Raw genomic sequence first — 23,502 nt, 5'->3', positions numbered from 1 at the left:
AAGTGGAAGGGGAACTGATGCCGGAAGGGCATTCCATATCCTAGCGGTTCAGATAAGAAACGAGGAAGCAAATCGCTTTGTACGTGTTCGAGGCAATTCACCTACGTATACAGGCCTTGTCGATGCCTTGCAGTACGATGGTACTAAGTATACTAAATTAAGAGAGTAGGGAAATAAAGCACTATGTTCATTGGAGCACAACTCACCTCGTCCCTTCAGTATGAGGTGTGGCGACGCGAGCGGCGTCAAGGCCAGCACGTCCAGCAGGTCGGCCTGGCTCAAGCCGGCGCGGTCCGCCAACGCCAGGCCCTCGGCCAACGCCGCCAGAGACACGCCGCCCACCACTTGCAATACGGAGTTCATTTTTGACGCGTTGCCGATTTCACCTGTAAACATTAAACAAACTTGTTGCCAGTTCTGTATGGAAAAAAATGTTTCGTACATTATTTTTTATGAAAAGAAATACACTACCTTAGGTATATCAATGAGATGCTAAATCAGATTACGTTGCGATAATTTCAATTGATGTACATATTTAGCAGAATTTATCGCGTTCTTGCCAACCGGTGACCCCGCCGTACAAAGGAAGGAAGCACAACTATCGACCCACTATCGACCAAATCTCTGTAATTACACGTCACGCACACAAACTCAACATAAATTCTACGAAACTGGCCACTTAACACCTTCCGATACGCATTTGACACAACGTAGTGATTATATTTTTTTGTTTGACAGTTCAATGAAATAATTTAATTTTAAATCGTATCGTAATCGTGCTGTGCAAATTACACAACTTCAAATTGAAGTCTAGGGTTGTCAGAAAATAAATGGGGTAATTTTGCCTAAAAATGAGCAATTTTTTTTTTCATTATATTTAGACAAATTTATATTTTATTTTTGATGACAATCATACTATAACTAAGCGAAAAAGGCTGTTTTGTTAATTAAAAGATTTTAAATTGATATTGAAATTTAACTAAAACAAAACTTATTACTAAATTGTAGTACATTTAATATACCAGTCTCCGTCATAATAGCTGCATGCCAAATTTATCATGAAGTACCTAGGTACCTACGTAATTGGTGTACGTACACCAATGTACTTACCATGTTGTCTTCTATGTTTTTGTAAATGTATATGTTTGTGTGTGCAATAAAGAAATAAATAAATAGGTAATCAAAATCTTACTACATTAATAATATTATTTAGTTATAGTTAGTCCATGATAGGTAGTAGGCACCCACCAAAACAACCTTAGCGACGAACGGAGGACTCGTCACGCGTGATGTGGTCAAAGATGGGACGCTATACGGATAGCTAGAATATTTATCTTTATTTAGGTATTTTTTAAGGTCATAAATGTCAGAAAACACAAGACAAATAAAATATGAACCCATTTTGAATAAATAACTTTGAATTTGGCTTAGAGAAAAAAAAACCGCTACCCAAGAGCCGCTTTGTGTAATTTGGTAAGAGATCTACGATATAGGGATGTAAACTTGCCCAGTGTATAACACCAAAAGTAGTGAATAGTCTACTAACCCTGCGAGATACGCTAAATAAAATCGCTAACTGGTACATACTTGGATTATTATTAAATATTTTTAGTGAATATATTGCGTTTTTATATTTGACTTTTTAACTTTTTTATTTTTAACTGTCAGGATACGATTATATAGTAAACATGGTGATGGGCACCCTGTTAAGCAGAGATTTTCAATAAGGCCAGAGGCCCTATACTGTAATTAATCAAAATTATGTAAAAACAGAGTAGGTAAATTTTAATACGTTGCAATCGATAAATTATTATTTTCTAGCATCGAACATCCATCGATTTGTAACTATCATAATAAAGACTAATCTAATGAGATCTCATTTTAAATAATCATCGTGAAAGGGAAAAATAGGGAAAAATAGGAAAATAGGCAAATTTTCATATGTGAATGGTATCATTCCATAACGCACACATACTCATCAACTGACAGTTCCCCTGCTTCATTTGACTTTTCGGAGCATACCATCCTGAGTATTTATTCATCCAAGGTTCTTGCACATTTTACGCGTCAATTTTTTGTGTCGGCCTCCTCATATGATGATACGCGCACTCATTCAAAGGATCATGGAGCTGCGAGCTTGCCCAAAATCACTTACAACGAACCAAAAAGATGTCGCCACAGATATCTTCAATCAGTCACTATGGAGCATGAATCACGTAAACGAAGTTTTCACAACGGAACATAATATATACAAGCTTGAGGAAGTAAAAGAAGTTATTTCAGTAAAGAGCAATTAGTGTAATGACAAAACTGAACAAAAAACATGCCATGCAGCGTGCCCAATGGGGATGATGCCTATGTCAAAAATAAATTATTTCTTAGGGATTATCAAATTGAGGGTATTCCAAAATTTTTTAAATCCACCTCCGCTAAGTTTGCTAACCATTTTAAATTATCGATTTAACTAAAAAATTAAGTCAAATGTTTATGACGTCGCATCTATGTAATTCATACAAGCTGTCTTATTAAGCGAGTGTTTTGACGTTTGATAAAAACTACTACTACTAGTTTATTAAACTATGGAATCAACTCCCATCGGCGGTGTTCCCACTAGATTACGACGTGGGGTTATTTAAGGGGCGGACCAACAAATTCCTGAAAGGACGACAACGCACCAGCGGTACCTCTTGTGCTGCATATGTTCATGAGCGGCGGTAATTACTTAACATCAGGTGACCCGCCTGCTCGTTTGCTCGCTATTTTATTATTTTAAAAAAGTCGCTGATTTGACTAGTAGTCATCATCCCTATTTGTTCATCTCGGACACTAAGCGTGATTTTGGGTCTTGTATAAAAAGTAAATGGACAAAAACAAGCACTTAAAACTTAAAAGTAAGAAAAAAAATTAGTGAAATAATAAACAACAGTGAGTGGCAATGGAGACGAGCACTACTACCTAGGTAGAAGGAGTTTTTGCTCATCGCCTTGAAGCACGACTGGCAGTCGTCGAACAGCGTGCGGTCGCCCGCCGCCAGGATTATCAACGTGCCTTCCTCTGCTTGCGTCTTTGAGCCTTGGATCTGAAACATGAGATGAAGGTATTTTAGGGTTTCGAAGCTGAAAAAGAAAAACCCGGCCAAGAGCGAGTCAGACTCGTGCACCGAGGGTTCCGTACTCGGGTATTTTTCCCCACATTTTGCACGCTAAATCAAAATCTATAATGCATAAAAATAAATGAAAATCTGTTTAAGCATGTACAGGTAAAGCCCTTTTATATGATACTCCACTTGGTATAGTAATATACTTTGAAAATTGAAAATACTAATTTTATTTGTTTACAAACACATTTTAATGATTTTTTTTTGTGATGTAACCACAAATTCACGGTTTTCGGATTTTTCCCTTTACTTTTGCTACTTGCCAACGGCTGTTGCCTAGGGTAACGGGAAATATCCTAAAGATTTTCTAGACAGACACGACAGACGGACAGACCGACAGACAGACAACAAAGTGATCCTAAAGGGGTTCCGTTTTTCCTTTAGAGGTACGGAACCCTAAAAGAGAATCACTTTGTTACCTGTTGGATTTTGGGCGGTGCAGGAAAACTTGCAAGCAAAGAGCAGTTCTGACCTGAGCTTCAAGATATCTGCCGCCCTTCCCGCTGATGGCTTCGACGATGTCGTGTGACGTGTCGGCGTCTATTGACGTCATCTCCACGTAGCCCTTGCCTTCCAACGACGGGCAGTGCAGCACGCCGCAGTTTCCGAACACCATCTACAAGTTATGAAGTATTGCTTTGTTAGGAATCTGATGCCAAAAAAATTATGAACCTTTTTACTAGGAACTCATGCTCGTTCTTCTTTATGCTGAGTGTAAGGAGACTAAAATTGATTTTTTAACCCCCAACCCAAAAAGAAGTGTGTTATAAGTTTGACGTGTGTATCTGTGTATCTGTCTGTGGCTCGTAGCTCCTAAACGAATGGACCGATTTTAATTTAGTTTTTTTTTGTTTGAAAGGTGGCTTGATCGAGAGTGTTCTTAGCTATAATCGAAGAAAATCGGTTCAGCCGTTTGAAAGTTATCAGCTCTTTTCTAGTTTTCTTATAGAGGTTTTTGTGTCAGGGGTTTTTAAATTTTAAGTTATATGCTATTGGGCATAAAAGTGTTTAATTTCGACAGTGCCTGAGCTTAGCCTCCTATGTTCCTATGGTCTCCTGGTACTTATTCATGCAAGCTACAGTTGATGTCATTTCAAAAGGTCTCCTGACTAGCACTGTTTCATTTCCTTGTAATCGAAGTGAAAAGTAGCGTTTAACTCGGGACTAAAACACGTTCATAGTTACTTGAATCCTATAGCCTAAAATAGCTCGTTTTAGTCCCTTGTTGAACCATCTACTATTATAATTGGCTGTATTTTCTGAAAACCTTCCCATCCACAATTAAGTCCAAGTTGAGATATTATGAAGACACAAAATCATCCTGACTATCCTCTGGATATTTTTTTTGTGTATGGATACGACATCGCCCTTGTATGTAACTTCAAATTTTTTATTTCCTCGTGTAACAAAAATTTACAAGTAGGCATGGTGCCTTTGCCAATTCAAGTAAAGTACCGCATTGGTCGAAAAAAAAAATTACATTGGTACAATACAAGGTCTTGCCAGAGATTTTGCAGTAGTTATTTGAAAGCGTGCCAAAAGTTAACCAATATAAATTAGATTACAGACAGTTACAATTTTACAAAAGGTGGATCAAAAAAAAAAGTGGTTTTGTTCATTATTTAATACGCAATAGCTAAAACATTTAAAAATACCTTTCACACAAACAGCTTTAAAAATACATAGTTGTGAAATAGCTGTCAAAAGGCCTTAGCCGGTTTAGGGTAGAGTACGGACTAATTTTATGTACAGCATATGCTGTTTTTATATTGACAGGCAGGAATTTAGGGTAATTTGGAGTAAAATCGAACATCAGGTGGTAACCCTGTTTTTCATACAAAAAGCCACCCTGAGAACTCACCCAATAAAAAATGATGTCAGAATCCCACGGAATAAAAATCAGATTATGCGTATTTTTTTATATTTTTTTTATATCACTCTTTAAGGCCTGACTATGCGTGTATTGATAGAAAACCACAGACAATGTACCTTTTGATAAAAATAATCCAGCCATTTACCACTGTCATGCTACTTAAACCATGAAAGATTATGTCGTCGTGATTAAATTGTTTTCAGCTTTTACATTAACTGCAATTTCATTACTTCATTTTTACACAAAGGTGAAGGTCGAACGCGACGCATTACACTCGTGGAACAATTTATATCTATTCCACGGCATCGCAAAGGTCATAGTTGAAAGGTTTGTGTTGTGTCATAATGCGACCTCCGCCCTTCGCTGTCGGGGCTGTGCGAAAAAGCACGATAAGAAAACTTATTAGAAAGCTTATTTCAGTGATTTATGTATACTTACTATAAACTAACTATTGAACTAAACCGTATGTCAAAGTACATAGAGCTGAGTTTGACCATCGAAATCGATCATTATCATCATGGTTAACCCACGGCCGGCCCACTACTGAGCAAAGATTTTGTCTCACAATTAGCCAGTGCGGATTGACAGATTTCACACATCTTTGAGAACACTATGGAGAACTCTCAAGTATAAAGATTTCCTCGCGATGTTTTCCTTCACCGTTAAAGTAAGCAAAATTTAATTGCTTAAAAACGTGCGAGGCACCCAAGTTTTTTTCTGTACCAGAAAGTTGTAAAATAAAGAGAAAAAGAAAGAAAAAGTGGACAGGGGAGCACTTATCTCTATAAGAAATCTCTACCAGTGACCCTTGGCAGTGAGAGGTTGTAAAGGGAGTAGAAAGTTAAAGGTGCCCTGATGGAACCCTTAACTTCCCGAACAGAATGTCAAAGTCTTAACCACTAGGGTATCACTTCTTCATTTAATTTCATTTGTTTCGCATTATAGTGGTTATGTACCTCTTTCGCAGCCTGTGGGTCGGCCACGCAGGAGAACGTGATGTCCGCCTCTTCCACCACATCACAAGGAGTCACTGCTATCGTAGCGCCAACCTTCTCGAACTCTTTACACTGTAACAACAAAAGAAATAGAAATTCAACATGGATACAAGTGTAAATAAAAGTTTAAACCACTCGCTACATGTGCAATATTAAGAAAGCTTATGTGTGGACGTAACCAACCACATTTCTGTATTCTGCTCCATAAATAAATAAATAGGTCCAATAGGTCCTTGTTGATTCAGAAATCAGAAATGAGAAATGATATAGCTCGCAGTAAAGCGAAGCTGAAGTGGCACTGGTAATTTTAAAAACCGATAGACGCTGGGTACCCAAGGTGCTAAAATGCGCAGACAGCAATTTGCAGACCCCAATATGTGGACAGACGACATCAGAGTCGCAGGAAACCGCTGGATTTAGGCGGCACAACACTTTGGCGTATCGACTGTGGAACTCCCTACTAGAGACCTATGTTCAGCAGTGGATTCTAACTGCTGTTGTTGTTGATGATGATGATGATGAATCAATCCTTGGTCAATATCTACAAACTAAATTATTGATCGAGAGCAAAGCAATGACCCCAAGTACAATTTAGGGATCTGCTGTAAGTTTGCAAGGAGTCTGATAGTCCGCACACTCCCGACAGGTTACAGCATGAGAGTACCTTACTATTGCAGATACGAAACCACTTGGAAAAGTTTATTTGAACAAAAAAAATCTTTCTATTTCTAATTAAAATCATTCTTATTCTTTTCTTGTTATGTTGCATCTTGAATGATGAAATTAAAATTAAAAACTTGATAAAATCACGCCATCTACACGCACAAAATAACACTAAACAGTTCTCAAAACCGCCGCTAGATGGCGTAACTAGGTTTTCTTGGCGGTGCGGTGTGTCGAATCGATAGTACGCGCCCCGCCAACGATCGCCGACACGGGGACACACGGGGACGTCAACGACCCCACGCTCGCAATGGCCACCGGCACACGCAACCGCCATTTTGATAACGGCTCTTTCCTCGTGCACACAGCCGCGCAATATTGAACACTGCCTGTTCCGTCCTACGTTTTGTGCCTACAATGTTTGGACCATGGACTCTGTGTCAAGTCCACGCATTGTTGGAATACAATCTCCTATCTGAGCCGGGTTTACTTTACTGTATGCAGTAGAGATAATTAATTTTAGAAAACTACTTATGTTGAACACTGTACCTACTTAATTAGATAATTAGGTGCTCCGCTTGTATATTTTAGTCAATCCACTGATTTTTGTAAGTATTTAGGTATTTACCTCCTATTTGAACTACTGTAGACTGCAGTTATAAAGCAGAGTTGGCATTGTCTTCAACAAAAATACATATTTAAAAAAAAAAAAAAACAGTTTTTCAAGCCTGCTGTAGCGTGTAGAGTCTGCAGTGTCAGTCAGTTTATTTAGTGATGCAGTAAAAATAAGTTATTGAGAAAAAAGTATCAGTTTTCTAACATGCACCGGTGGATATCAGATCTAGAAAAGGAATGGATGATACTCCCGTTTTTAATAATTTTCGTTACATCTTTATTTATAGGTCTATCCGGTAGCCTACTCGCTGTATTTTATTAGACAGTCGCTCGGTCAACGTCGTACGTAAGGAGACTTTATTTTCATAACGGAGACTAAGTTTATTATTATGATAGGCGACTTTTATATTTTATCTTTTTAGATGTGCGCTTGTTATTATTTACTCATAGAAAAGAATAATTTAACACGAAATTGATTTAAAGCTGTAACTGGGAAAAGCGGACCAGAATCCACTACCCTAACCCGTTGATCTATTATGTTTAATTATCATATTCTACTACTTGTAGCTCAGCTCAGGTAATAACCAACAAGATTAGTTAAAATTAATTTAGGAAATATTACGTACCACTCACGGCTTTGCTCGGCAAAAATATAAATTCTCTTTATATTCCCTATCCCATGAACATTTTGAAAAATGCAATCTTATTCCTTGTCTCTAAACTAAAATGAACCTCTGTGAAAAATTTCAGTTTTCTACGATCAAGGGCTGAAGGGCTGGTCAGTCAGGATTTTTTTCTAAACTAATATAATTGAGTAATATACCCTACATTATTTGTTGTAATACAAATAAAAAATACCTGTAGAGTATATTATTAATATTCGCATACTGAAGTTTCAGTAAATATGCAGGGACTATTTTAGATTATAAGACCTTTGTTAACCACGCATATTAAGCAATTAAATAAATTTCATTTCATTTCATAAAGAGGGAAGATGTTTTTTAATTTCTTTGTTTGTAATGGATCAAGTAATATTATGATAGTAAGTACTTATGCGGGTTTTATCTAAGTAGACTTACCCAGTTAGATTTTAGATTATTTAGATTATAAAAAATCTTGAAACAATGATTTGCAAAATATTTACTTTCCCATCAAACAATTGAGTCTATGAAGGCGGCCATTTGGAAGAATCGCGAAACAGCGTCTGCAGTCAGCGAAGGTCAATAGCAAAGTTTCATAAACCTTGTTGAATCGTGAAATAATTCTTTTTACGCAACTTACATATTTTTGGACGTGATTTTTCCATTAATTTTAATCAAGAGAACAAATAAATCGATCTTTTTTGTAGAGAAAACTAACATTGCGTGAAGATAAACCAACCAACTGGAAAACCTGATAGGTGTGGGCTGGGGCATTGGTATCTATATTCTACATCTATATCTTATGTCTGAAAGAATATTCTAAAATGTATAGACCGCGATATCCGTAATGTAGGTACCTACTGTACTATTAAGTTTTCTGAGTCGATATTATGGCGTAATCTAAAAAACTCTTGGTAACCTGTCACCTCCACTGCCTTATACCCTTAGTCCAACTGAGTGTCAACTCCAACCTCTCTGCCAAAAACTTACTCACTACCTGTTGAGTTGTTGATAGTCAGTATTCGGTAGGTTGGGTATTGAACCAGTTGTAGATTATTTTGAGAATTCAAGAGAAATCCGTAAAAGATGAAATCATTTCTATTCGCTATACGTCCATAGAAAAGAACAATGTACATTACGATTCGCAATAATTGGTAAGTAGTGCCTATTGCAATGTATTACTGAATGGTGTCAATGAACAAGTCGCCCACTGCGTTGCACATAATTTGCTAACATCATGGAACCTATATCTACTATTATATTATAGGGCTTCGATCATGTAGTTTGTAAGGGTATTTTTGATACCGTAAACCGCGACTAAGCAACGTCATTTTGGTCCTAAATTATCACACTTATATGCACAGGGTTTGAGCCTAGGGTACGCAACGTCGACACCAACCGCGATAGCAATAATGCAAATGTTAAATTTTTTCTTCTTAATTCACGGACGGCGTAATACGGTCTGAGTTCTATCTCATTGTTATTATTTGCGTTAGCTAATCTATAAGATAAAAACCGGTCAAGTGCGAGTCAGACTCTCGCACCGAGGGTTCCGTACTCGGGTAATTTTTCCAACATTTTGCACGATAAATCAAAAACTATTATGCATAAAAATAAATAAAAATCTGTTTTAGAATAAAAAGGTAAAGCCATTTCATATGATACCCCAATTTGTATAGTTATCTTACTTTGAAAATTGAAACACATTTTAATTTTTTTTTAATGACGTAACCACAAATTAACGGTTTTTCGATTTTTCCCCTTACTTGTGCTATAAGACCTGCCTACCTGCCAAATTTCATAATTCTAGGTCAATGGGAAGTACCCTATAGGTTTTCTCGACACACACGATAGACGGACAGACAGTAAGACAGAAAGTCAGACAACAAAATGATCCTATAAGGCTACCGTTTTGAGGTAGGGAATAATCATCTCGGTGATAAAAACTGACTTGACCAAAATCACAGGCAGACAACACTATAATCAAACCGCCCTGGCGCCAAGAGTTAGCTTAGCTAAAGTATGCCGCCATTTTAACAAACAATTGAACATTAGTCATTACCATAATCAAGATCGGTGTTCCCTATTTCGGTAGACTCGCCTATTTCCTTAATTGCTATTGCTAATTTTGATACGTTTAGTTCGTCGTTTGAAAACAGTAGGTAGGTACCTACAACGCAAATCAAATTTTTTATTTAATTAATTATGGTTGTTTACAGATTTTTCATTTATTATTGAATAATTTACTATCTATTAATAATAATATATGTAAAATACATATCGAATAAAGAGTAGAAACGAATAGACTCCATACTAATTTTAAAGAAAGAAAGAAACAACTGTGTATTTGGTCTAACAAAAAATTTCTATAAAGAATTTATAGGTAGATCGATGAAAGGTATTATACTAATATTAAAAATGCGAAAGTGTGTCTATGTGTCTGTTGGCATTTTAAGGCCCATCCGTTTAACTAATTTTGACGATAGGGATTTTTAAAAACCTAAATCTACGCGGACGAAGTCGTGGACATCATCTAGTAATTAATTAAATACATAATTATTCTTGGCAGAATTTTTTTTTTTATTAAGTTTACGAGTAGGAGGATTCCCTACTGGCCGACATTTAATTATAATGTGGCCAAGTATGAAATTAAATGACCGCAATGTTAATGCGGTTACACAACCATACAATTATATAATCGACTCTATAGTTTTGTATATCAAATTATACAAAACAGAAGTAATGGCCTAGATGAGTAATATTACAAAGGACGCAAACCGGTCCAGTGAAAGTTATATTGAAGGCTTGAAGGTTACAAAGTGGATTTGCAACTAAGCTATTTGTTGTTAATTGTTATTATTAATCATTAATACTACAAATAATTTAAAAAGTTTTCAAAAAACCCCAACTGCGGTGTGCACTGCTTTTTCAGTTTAAGTAGGTATAGCCCCCACATAACGCGATCTATTCTCAAAGAAATCGGGTATGTTTAGCAGATTTCCTCCCGTCAATAAAGTCAAAAGTGACAAGTGAAGTACAAATTACGGCCCTAAACCATGGAGTGTGGAGACCAGGAGACAGGAGAAGAACTTGAGAAGAAATATCAGTTGCTAGACTCAATAACCAACACATAGTAGACCTACAACGCACAGTTTAAATAGGTACTAAGCCCGTGTGGATCTAGAGATTTGAAAAAGGGAAATACTCCAAATCCAAACGAAGTCGCGGGAAACAGCTATTTGGAATAAATAAGGCCAAGCTGTTCTACCAATATAAATCAATCAACATTTCTGCCGTCCTAACGAAGAGAGCAATAACTAGGTTTCGACTACTTTCGAGATATTCGCGGTTATGATTAGCTACTTACAAATCGTAATATTACATATTGCAGTTTTGATAACCAACAGAACCGAAACTACTGAAGATACAAAAAAGACGTCTAAGGCGAAAATATAGAGCTCATTTTCCTGATTACGGATATGGTCTTAAGTCAATTTGCCCAAAAACTCGACTTATTGCACTCTTTGTTAGGACGGCAGATTTATAGGCAAGTAGGTAGAAACATTACTCGTAAAATACAGGTCATAGAGAAGTATGTAGTTGTTACAACAATAACATTATGTGATCTGAACAACAGAGATAAAATAAATGCGGTCAATCGCACTGCCTTAGACTAAAGGAAAACACATAAATAGTAGACGGACCGCTGCTGATAATTTCATGAAACAGTATTCCGGAGAAACCGATTTCAAAGTAATATGCCACCTGAACCTAAAAGCGATGCTAAATAAGCCTCGGCCCTCAATTAATGTGTTTGAGTATAAATATTGTAAGAGATAGAAACTTGAGTGCCGTAATGCAAAATATAATTATCCAAGTTTTTAAATCAGACTAAAAGTATAAAATAAATTATCCCCACCTACCTGTCCTTTTGAATGATTAAAGTTTCAAGTCTAGCTCAACGGGAAGTAAGTATTAAATGCCGATCAGACAAACAAGAAAGCGAGTTAATAATAACTTAGTAAAATATTTCGGATTCTGCTTCCGTAACACTAAAGATCACAATCAGTACGATATGAGCCAACAATCAGAGCGATGAGCTAACATTTTTCCACTATTGGATAAAAATACAGCATGAACAACATAACTTCAGCCAATAACAATGAGTGCGCCGATCGAGTTAGGGCAGGTGCAGTTGGTATCATTTCTATGAACACCTTTTGATTGCCCATTTTTCCATTAGTCTTTTGCAAAGTATGGACTACGGATATAAAACTGTTGCAGACAGTCGACCGCAAACCAACTGCAGTTCTCACTGTACATGTTTATTAGATTGGATATAACGGAACTGCACTGGTACGCTTGTTAAAAAGTAAATCATTATTACAAGGTTGGGAAAGTAATAAATCGATAGATCGTTATCAAAGATAAGCGTTATCGAATCGAACCGTCAAAGTGAATGTTTTGTTCTTTGCTAATTCTCCTTAACGAGAATGGAACAAAGGCACTCTATCATTATTTCTACGTGACACTGGCTAAGTAAAATACGAGTATTTCTGCTTGGTTTGGCGCACCGCGTTAACTGCGAGCTGCAAACCAAAACAAGGAGTTATTATTATTGCAATTTCTGTCCAGTGAAATTCCCTCGAAAATTAATAAAACATACTCACGAGATTAACGACCGACGCAGGAAGTGGGTGGATAAGGAAGGCGGAGGACCGTGTGGTGGCGCAATCCATACAGACTGATGGCTGGATGATAGATGACGTATACTAGAACACTAGATGATGCCCGCGACTTCATCCGCGTGGATGGATATCAGTTTCTATAAAAAAACCCGCAGGAAATTGATTAAAGTAACCTATGATTATTTCAGGCTGTAATATATCCATTCCGATTTCAGCAAAATCAGTTCAGTCGATGTGGCGTGAAGGAGTAACAAACATCCAAAGTTACACATTTAATATTCATAATATTATGTAGTACAGTAGATTTTCCGGGATAACTAGTAACCTATATCCATGTCCGTGCTGTGCAAGCTCTCTGGACAAAATAGATGATATCCGTAACTTCATCCATATAGAATTAGGTTTTTTAAGACTCACATGGGGAATGGGATTTCCAGGATGAAAAATAGCCTATGTCCATCCCCGGGATGCAAGCTATCCTCATACGTCAAAATTGGTTGAACGGAGGGCTGTGATAAGTAAGCAGACAGGCAGACATGCTTTCGCTTTTATATTAATAAGTATGGATAGTATGGATTGGAATTAGGGTTAGGATACCGAGTAGGACTTATCGAAATTTCCCAGATTATCACGTGCTAGCTAGTTTGCGTCATCACTTTCAATCAAGCGAGTTCAATATCACCTGCTATCAGTAATAACTAATAACAAAACATCATTAATCAAGGTCAGGGAGTATGCCATCAATAAATCGTTATCTATGACGATGGTAATACCTATTTTTATGCCTAAAACAGTTCTAGGTTTTCGGAATTCTTCGCTTGTTTCAAGAAGCGTAGTGAACGCTTTATCTACCTTGACCTGGAAACCTAACGATCGAACGAAAACTTGCTCCGAATGTAAAAATACGGTGCGGAGAATTCTAGACGCATTTAACACTTAAATTACCTTCTTTTATTTTCGGGGAAGCATCTAAATTCTAATCTAACAAGTGTAAATTAAAAATTTATAACACCCCCGACGATCCAAAGTATTTGAGTTTTCCAAAACATCATTTTCAAATAAATAATTATGTATTTAGGCAACGTCCATCTTGACAGCTTGACATTTGTCTATTGACATAATATTATGAACCTAACGGTTATCTAACCTTCTTTTCTACAAGAAAACTAGAAAAGAGCTAATAACTCTTAAACGGCTGAACCAATTTTTTTAGATTATAGCTAAGAACACTCTCGATCAAGCCACCTTTCAAACAAAAAAAACTAAATTAAAATCGGTTCATTCGTTTAGGCGCTACGATGCCACAGACAGATACACAGATACACAGATACACAGATACACAGATACACAGACACACAGATACACAGATACACACGTCAAACTTATAACACCCCTCTTTTTAGGTCGGGGGTTAAAAATATATAAAAGAAAAGCTGACTGACTGATCTATCAACGAACGTCTCAAACTACTGGACAGAAAGGCGTGTAGATAGTTATTATGACATACAGTCCCTACGGTTTTTTTTTAATTCAACTCCCTAAGGGGGGTAAAAAACGGGTTTGAAATTTTTGTAATCCTCGCGGACGAAGTCCCAAGCATAAACTAGTTAAAGATATATCTTCTAGAGGAAAAGATCGAAATAATCTAATTTATTTATTTTCATGATGTCTTGGAAGTATTTGGGATTTTAAATCAAACAGAAATTCTAACCTGATAATGATCATTGGGCTACTGGGCATTATTGCATTGTTATAGTTACTATAAAAAGTTGTCATTTGAAACTAAGTTACTAAGTACCTATTGAATTATTGTCGGCAACTGTCCTAGTCACAACTCGCAACAAACAGACAAACTTGATATGCAGCAGTAGGAGGCCTATAAGATTTAGCTTTTTAGTATCACAATTTATGAAAAAAATTCATAAGACCTGGTTTGCAACGGATATAATATACCATCAAATCATCGTAGAGGTTACATGGATTACAAAATGTATGCCGTATATTTTATACTATCCAATCCACCTACAATATTACATAATGTTTACAGAATTGCGATTCACAATTCGGTGCCATTTTGGCAAAGTCGTGCGTATAAATCAATACAGTTGATAAAATAGTTTGCCGTAATCCCGGATGTAACATTATGGTTGCCAATTTACAAGAACATGATCGCACTTGCCCATATTATATCCTGAGAATCTAGCGACTGTCCCCGGCTCCACTGGGCGAAAATATAAATCCTCTTTATTCTCTATCCCGTTGGAATTTCGAAAAATCAGGACTTACTCCTAGAAAACATTAAAAAGATAACTACCGTGCAAAATTTTAGCTTTCTAGGTCCGCAGGTTTGGGCAGGGCGTTGATGAGCAGTTTATCCAAAATTGAAATAAAAACATATTTGCACAACATACACATATGCACAAGAACGAAGAGAGAATAGACAATTAATATAGAATTCTTGAACATTTTTATGCTAAGAGAGCTTTCAGAACACTTGTCTACGAAATTGACGGAATTGAAAATCTACATTCAATAATTTTAAAACCGCGGTGTGCACATAAATTCTCTCTCGAGCATCCATATTGTTAAAATGCAAATGTGTGTCAATAATGTTGGAAAAGAAAATCTTATTTGTTAACCCACGACCCAAAAAGAGGGGTGTTATAAGTTTGACGTGTATATCTGTGTATCTGTCTGTGGCATCGTTGCTCCTAAACTAATGAACCGATTTTAATTTAGTTTTTTTTTGTTTGATGGGTGGCTTGATCGAGAGTGTTCTTAGCTATAATCTAAGAAAATCGGTTCACCCGTTTGAAAGTTATCAGCTCTTTTCTATCTTAACACAGATACACACGTCAAACTTATAACACCCCTCTTTTTGGGTCGGGGGTTAATGATAAGCTAATACCTATGTAGTTTCATGTCTCAGCAACTAAAAGATGCCGGTCATTTCTCATCTGAATGAGCTATGTCAAAATGGTGTCCTAATGCCTTTCCTTCCTTTGCCAATTACCTAATTGCGTTCATTACGAAAGAGTAGTTCTGCCAACAATTCATAATTAAGATAGCGTAAGACAACACAAACGACAATTTCACTTTCAACGAAATTATTCCCACGATTTTATTAATTGTTCACAACAAAGACCGTTGAATAAATCTTGATCTTCTTGGTTCACACTTCACATGCTAGATGCTTGTCGAATTTTTACTAAAATATAAAAAAAACTCAGTTTGCATTGTAAACAAGAAATAGTGCCAAGTCAGATTTCAGGTTTTCTCCCACGCTTCTGCATTTCAGAATGTTTGGTATTTGGCAAAACCTGGAAAGAAGCGATGACGAATAGGTATTGTGTAGACAGTACACTAAACTAATGACCTTGGAAAGAAGGTGGTGGCCTGCGGGGCTACGTTTGGTGGCGCGTTTTAGGAAAGCTATGTTAAAGAAGTTTTTATATTAATTTATGTCTCACACTGGCCGTCTATTATATTCTAATACTGTTTAAATTTGGAATGTCTCTAACATGTCTTCTAATAAAAATATGTTTTTCTCAAAGTATAATATTTATTTTAATTGAATTTTATCGATCCTAAAACGGACTCTAATATGGTAGCAGAGCGTAATATGGTAGCAGATCGAAAATAAATTCAAGAATTATTTTAGAGCAGAGATAAGCTATAATTTCTATTTTCTTTAAAAATTCTAACAAGATTTATCAAAATGTCGTCTTCATGGAATTCTTCCACGAGCTTCAAAATTGATATTGGTCGTTTAGAAGGAAAGGAAAATTGGACAACATGGCGCTGCAAGGTACTGTTAATGCTAAGAGGTACTGCTGGATGCTTAGATGCGATAAATGGCAATCTAAACAAACCAAAGGAACCAGATAGCACAGCATCAGCAGAAGACTTTGATTCTTATCAAAAAGCTCTGAGAACATACAATGAGATAAACAATGCTGCAATGTTCATTTTAATGGCTAATATGTCAGATGCTACTCTACAAAAAGTGATGAGATTCACAAATGCTAAACAGGTATGGGATGAATTGCACACTCTGTTTGATGGTACATCTGAAGATAAAAGCTATACACTATGCTACAGTTTCTTCGGCTATCGTAAAGATCCTTCTCATGACATGTCAATGCATATATCTAAATTGAAAAATATATGGCATGAATTGAAAGCAGAACTACAAAAATCTGAAAAAGATGTTCTTCAAGATAAAGGAAAATATGACCTTCCAGAGATTTTACTCATCTGCAAGATCTTAGAAACTTTACCTGATGACAGCTATTTTCCATTTAAGTCTAGTTGGATGCTTATGTCTAAAAAGGATCGTAATATTGATAATTTGACAGCTCAAATTTGCGCTTATGAACGATCGCTTACAAATAAAGAAGAAAATACTGAAGCACTAGTTGTACATAGTAAAATGAATAAAAAGAAAAAATGCGGTTATTGCGGCCTTACTGGACATAAAGTCAAAAGTTGTTATAAGTGGATATCGGATGGTAAACCTCCTAAGCCACAAAATCCATCAACAAGTAAAGCTAAAGATGCCAACTTTACACTTTCACTAATGCAGATTGAAACTAATGAAACAGTTAATGTAATTGAAAGAGATCATGAAAATTGGTATGTCGATAATGGTGCAACTAGCCATGTCTCTTGTTGCAACGACATATTTTCTACATTTCAATATTTTACTGATAACCAATCGGTTACAACTGCAAATGGCGCTAAAATACAAGCTATCGGTAAAGGTACAGTTGATCTAATAGCAGACGTTCATGGACAGCAGGAACATATAAGGCTTTGTGACGTATGGTATGTACCTGAAATAAAAAGAAATTTATTTTCTGTTCTTGCCGCACAAGACAAACTAGAGGACAGTGTCTTTATATCTGAAAGAGAATCGTGTGTTTTGAAAGTAAAAGGAAAAATTAATTTAATTGGAAAACGAGTCAAAAATGGAGGTTTGTATAAGTTGAATATACAAGCAATTAAAAGACAAACTCCTGAATTTAACACTGTATCTAATGATAATATCCTACAACTGTATCACGAACGATTTTGTCACCAGAATAAAAGACATGTTAAACTTTTGTTAGAAAAGGAACTTGGTATCAAAGTAAAACTCGATTCTGAATTATGCACAGGATGTGTCTATGGCAAAACACACAGATGTAAATTTGGAACAAGAGAAAGAGCTAAAGTACCAGGAGAGATTATACATACTGATGTGTGTGGTCCGTTCCCAAATTCTTTCAGTAAATTTCGCTATTTTGTACTTTTTAAAGATGATTACAGCAAGTATCGTCAAATTTATTTTATCAAAAACAAGTTTGAAGTTAAAGATAAGCTTGTACAGATGATTAATGAAACAAAGACTGCTGGTCATGTAATAAAAACAATTCTCAGCGATAATGGTGGAGAATTTCATAACGAGGCTGTAGAAAATATTTTGAAGTCTCATGGTATTCAGCAAAGATTGATAATGCCATATACACCAGAGCAAAATGGGTGTTGTGAAAGAGACAACAGAACTTTAGTTGAGGCTGCTCGCACTATGATGCATGCTCATGAAGAACTTCCACTTGCTTGTTGGTCAGAGCTTGTCAACACTGCTGCTTATGTTTTGAACAGAACTGGACCGACTTCTATAGAAGGTAAATCGCCATTTGAGTTATGGTTTGGACAAAAACCATCCATTAAACATTTAAGGATAATTGGTAGTGAATGTTACGCTCACGTTCCAAAACAAAAGCGAACAAAACTCTCCAAGAAAGCCGATAAATGTATTCTCATTGGTTATGATGGTAATGATGGTTACAGATTACTGGGCTGTGATAATAACGGTAATGTTAAATTAATCAGATCGAGGGATGTAACATTTAATGAGTCGATTATTAGATCAATTGGATTAGATTCAGATGCAATTGAAGCAGATGAACAAAGTAAATCTACTGAGATAGAAATTCACTTCCCTAAGACTAATGAAAATCATCCAATGTTCGATGCAAGGGAGGATGTATCACAACATGATGCTGTTTCTATTATGCCTCATACATTGAATGCTCCAGATTCAAGCTCACATGAAGTAATTCCCACTTCGTCGACTAATGGAAATGAAATCATCAGTCAAAATGAAGATGAGTCTAATGAATCATATGTTACTCCAAATTCCTCTGATTTTGATGATGAAGAAATTCCTGAAACAAGAACTCTTCGAGATAGATCTACACTAAGACCACCAGTGCGATTCAATGACTATTATATATCTACTGTTGTAAATGATTTAGGCGAACCTAAAACATATAAACAAGCTATAGATAGTTCTGAAAAAGCTGAATGGTTGAAAGCTATGGAAAGTGAGCTAAACTCTCTGAAAGAGAATAAAACTTGGATACTTGTGGATAAACCAAAAGACAGAAAGCTTATTTCTTGTAAATGGATCTATAAAAAGAAGACCAATGCTGATGGAAGCCTCGACAAGTATAAAGCTAGACTTGTGGCAAGAGGTTATACTCAGGAGAAGGGAATTGATTATGATGAAACATTTAGCCCTGTTGCTAGAATGTCAACTATTAGGTCAATTTTAAGCATCGCTGCAAACGAAGGACTATCTCTCTTACAGTTTGATGTAACAACTGCCTTTTTGAATGGTTCATTAGAAGAAGATATCTATATGAAACAACCAGAAGGTTATAGTGATGGCACAAATAAAGTCTGTAAATTGAAGAGAAGTCTATATGGACTTAAACAGGCTCCCAGATGTTGGAACAAATGTATTGTCGACTATCTGAAAAATATTGGCTTCAAACAATGTGACACAGATCCATGTTTGTTTATTAGAAATCGACGAGGCAATAAAATTATTCTAGCGCTCTATGTTGATGATGGACTTGTTGCATCAACAAATCAGAAAGATTCTGAGAAGTTTATAGCTGAATTGAGAAGTAGGTTCAAGATAACCACTAAACCAGCTAATTACTTTCTTGGTTTAGAACTTTCTAGTGATAAAGATGGTGGAATTGTAGTTTCGCAAAAGCATTATGCTCAAAAGCTACTAGAACGCTTTGGGATGAGTGACTGTAAAGCAGTCAATACTCCAATTATTAAAGAAGCTCAAACAGATTTTAAAAAGGAAAATGATGTTAAGTTTCCTTATAGAGAAGCTGTTGGTGCATTAGCATACTTGATGACAGCAAGCAGACCAGATATATCGTACGCTGTAAGTTTTGTATCTAGGTCACTTGCTAATCCCACTACAGAAGATGTACAAAAGGTCAAGCGCATTTTTCGTTACATCAAAGGAACAATAGATTCTGGAATTGTTTATAAGAAAGACTACAAGTCTGGAATCCTAGAATGTTATAGTGACGCAGATCACGGTGGAGATCCAAGCACAGGACGCTCTACATCTGGAATTCTGTGTATGTATGCTGGAGGAGTAATTGCTTGGGCAAGTCGGAAGCAAACATCAGTAGCAATTTCGAGTACTGAAGCGGAGCTCGTAGCCGCTAGTGAAGCAGCTCGTGAAATCGTATGGCTTAAGAGACTATTTAATGAAGTTACCAAATTAAAAGAAATTCCCAAGCTGCAAATTGATAATGATGCAGCTATAAAAATTTCTCAAAATCCAGAGCTTCATCGACGTACGAAACATATTGCTTTAAGACATTTTTATGTAAGAGAATTAGTTTCAGAAAATGATCTTGAAGTCAAATATGTTCCCACAGAATATCAATGTGCAGATATTCTAACTAAGCCTATACATAAGCCTAGACTTATGTTTATTTGTAAATTAATCGGCTTGGTGACATAAATTTCTCAAAAAGGGAGGATGTTAAAGAAGTTTTTATATTAATTTATGTCTCACACTGGCCGTCTATTATATTCTAATACTGTTTAAATTTGGAATGTCTCTAACATGTCTTCTAATAAAAATATGTTTTTCTCAAAGTATAATATTTATTTTAATTGAATTTTATCGATCCTAAAACGGACTCTAATAAGCTATGTCTAGCTGTGGACGAAAGAAAAAACCGGCTAAGTGCGAGTCCGACTCGCACACTAAGAGTTCCGTACTCGGGTATTTTTTCCAACATTTTGCACGATAAATCAAAAACTTATTATACATAAAAATAAATAAAAATCTGTTTTAGGATGTACAGGTAAAGCCCTTTTATATGATATCCCACTTGGGATAGTCATCTTATTTTGAAAATTGAAACACATTTTAATTTTTTTTAATGATGTAACCACAAATTCGCGGTTTTCAGATTTATTCCTGTCATTGTAGACCTGTCAGACCTACCTACTTACCAAATTTCATGATTCTAGGTCAACTTGAAGTACCCTATAGGTTTCTTGACAGTCACGACGGACAGACAGACAACAAAGTAATCTATAAGGGTTCCGTTTTTCCTTTTGAGGTACGGAACCCTAAAAAGGCTTATCATGACATTGTAAATAACATAATGACATAGATCACAATTCGAATGGCCTAGGAATACAATAGGTACAAGTGATTTTTGTTTCAAGTAGCCCTAATTCACAGGCTCTGTAGTTGTAAAGTCGAGAATGCCTGTAGTGGATGGCGCCAACAGTGGTTATATACAACAGGTAAAAAATAAAAATCTTTATTCCTCACTAAACTTCTATGGCATATTGCGCACATTTTGAAACAACTTCAATTGTATTATCATTGGAGCGAAGCATGTATTATCATTTCTCAGCATGTATACTCATGACTCATCTCAGTAGGTATATAAATATTTTCAGCATATCAACTATTAAAGCCTTTTATATTATGCCTTCTCACTGTGACGCTACGAATCAAAGTCCAAAGGTAAGACGAAAGGTTAAAACAATAAGCTAGGAAGAGGAAAACCGACTTATGTAATACAGCAATTGTTCCAAGACCTGTCTTCCATGCCGGTATTTGATGCCAGGCTAGATCAGTTTGAGAAATAACATCCTCTAAATAGGCTCAGCAATAATATTACGCAACTCAGTAGCTTTGTTATTTATTTGGACACTACGGAAGGTGTCCGACAAATTACTGACATCCTCCAAACTTGTTATTGGATAACTTCGGTAACCAACCGAGATGACATCATAAGAACTTTATCTCAGCGAGTGACGTCGACAGGGTGATATGAACACTGTAACACAGATCTTTTTTGGATATTTTAAAAATTCGATAGCAGTAAGATACCACAATAGGTCTAGTCTAGTGCCAAGCCTACCGCGATTAGGTATCTATCACCCTCTCGATAAGGAGTATGGATCTATTGCACTGCTATGTACTCTTTGAAGCCCCTGTACCAGCTTTGAAATCTGTATATATATATTGACCTGTCAGCGTTATCGATCAGAGAAGAAAATCAGTTTAAAGACTACGTCAGTACTTAACCATAAAGGGAGATCAGAGTTAAGGCAAGCCGCTTGATTATAATAGTTAATTTCTTTATTTAGTTGGCAGCCATTGTTTATGGAACATAAAGCCATTGCCATTTGACTTCCCGTACCCGCCTCGTAGGAACTTGCGTCATCCATTGATAAAGTCGCATGTCATAACTCAGCGCCACAAAAAGTGGATACCGAAAATACAGTTTTACGAGTCACGATGTTATAAATTAGTTGGTTGAGAATTTTTTATCTGTTCGTGCTTCTTACATAATTTCAATGATAGCTCTTTAGCCTGAAACTACAGGGATGAATTTTTTGTAACAGAAACTGTCACAAAAAAGCCGACCCCATTCTACGTCTATTCTAATGAATATACACTTTCGATTAGACTTTGTTTCAATTACCTACTTGAAATAGAAATGAAAGCTGGTTCAAAATGCCCTTTCTATCGACAAGAAACCCAGCCAGAAACTCGGCGGTTGCTCTTTCCGATCGCAATCACCACTGATTGCCCGACACTCGCTCACTATTGGCTACAATGCATTGTTGCAACAAGGACGTCATGAATTCAGCCAATCACAACAATTGCGATTGTAATAATGATTGATGCAGGTTTTCGGAATCGACCTGCAGGTATACCACGCAGTTACGGTTGAAAGAGATCCGATTAGGCCATTCGCGTCGGATGTCCTTGTCGGATATTATCGCGACGCCCATCGCCGGCAAGCTACCGGCTCGCTAATTAAATAATACCCATTATAGGATTACACTACGCCACGCATTCTGTTTGACAAAATGTTATGTATACGGTATACGTAACTTTTCGTACATATGTTTGTCACACAAATGCCCAAAAAAAGGAGTGTAATGTTTTCAGGTTTCGTATATGTATAGTACGCGACAGGTCCAGTTGGCAATCGGGGTGGGGACGTTCCTTACACCCGCACAGCCCTCGTGCTAACCCGATGCGGGCGAGCGCGGGCGCTGTGCGAGTGTGTGGGGTGTTCCCCTGTCTCATACCCCGATTGCCATATCGACTTGTGGCGAACTATATGTGTGGTTTCTTTACTGGTTTTAAACACTCATAACTCCGTTATTGATTGATCTCGGGACCTTCAGATTGGGAGGCCGATGTCTTAACCACTAGGCTATTTCACTTACTTAATATTATATTTCAAATATTTAATTCGCTAAAATTTTCCCTATATTTATCAAATTGATGGAGCGGCCTTTCTCTTTATAATACAGCGTACCTACTCCGCCTTCTGACGGTTGATGTATTGTTTTATTGTTCGGCATAGAAAGGGCATATTACGTCCTTACACACAAGTAATATCTAGACCACCAATATTATGCTGGCACATCGCACAATGAAGTCTACAGGGATTGCGTGATACATCATTTAATTATGTACATTCATAATACATAGTCTAGTAGGTATATCTGCTGTATG

At 36.5% G+C, this 23,502-nt stretch overlaps 1 protein-coding gene across 6 annotated transcripts in view; it reads right to left on the bottom strand.

Annotated features, from left to right (window-relative positions):
- Positions 1-23,502, bottom strand: part of LOC123876501 (putative oxidoreductase GLYR1 homolog) — a 79,279-nt gene that overhangs the window by 15,159 nt on the left and 40,618 nt on the right. For 5 of the 6 annotated variants that reach the window (XM_045922802.1, XM_045922803.1, XM_045922804.1 and 2 more), the window contains exons 8-11: positions 5,987-6,097; positions 3,630-3,773; positions 2,953-3,079; positions 207-386 (exon numbers count right to left, since the gene is read on the bottom strand). In XM_045922802.1, the coding sequence (XP_045778758.1) occupies positions 207-386; positions 2,953-3,079; positions 3,630-3,773; positions 5,987-6,097 (562 nt within the window). The remainder of the gene's footprint in view (positions 1-206; positions 387-2,952; positions 3,080-3,629; positions 3,774-5,986; positions 6,098-23,502) is intronic. The other variant, XM_045922805.1, reaches the window with a different exon arrangement.

The sequence above is a fragment of the Maniola jurtina genome, chromosome 21 (genome assembly GCF_905333055.1).
Source record: "Maniola jurtina chromosome 21, ilManJurt1.1, whole genome shotgun sequence".
NCBI classification, from domain to species: Eukaryota; Metazoa; Arthropoda; class Insecta; order Lepidoptera; family Nymphalidae; genus Maniola; species Maniola jurtina.
Note: the sequence above shows the minus strand (reverse complement) of the source record. Positions and strands in the feature narration are given on the sequence as shown.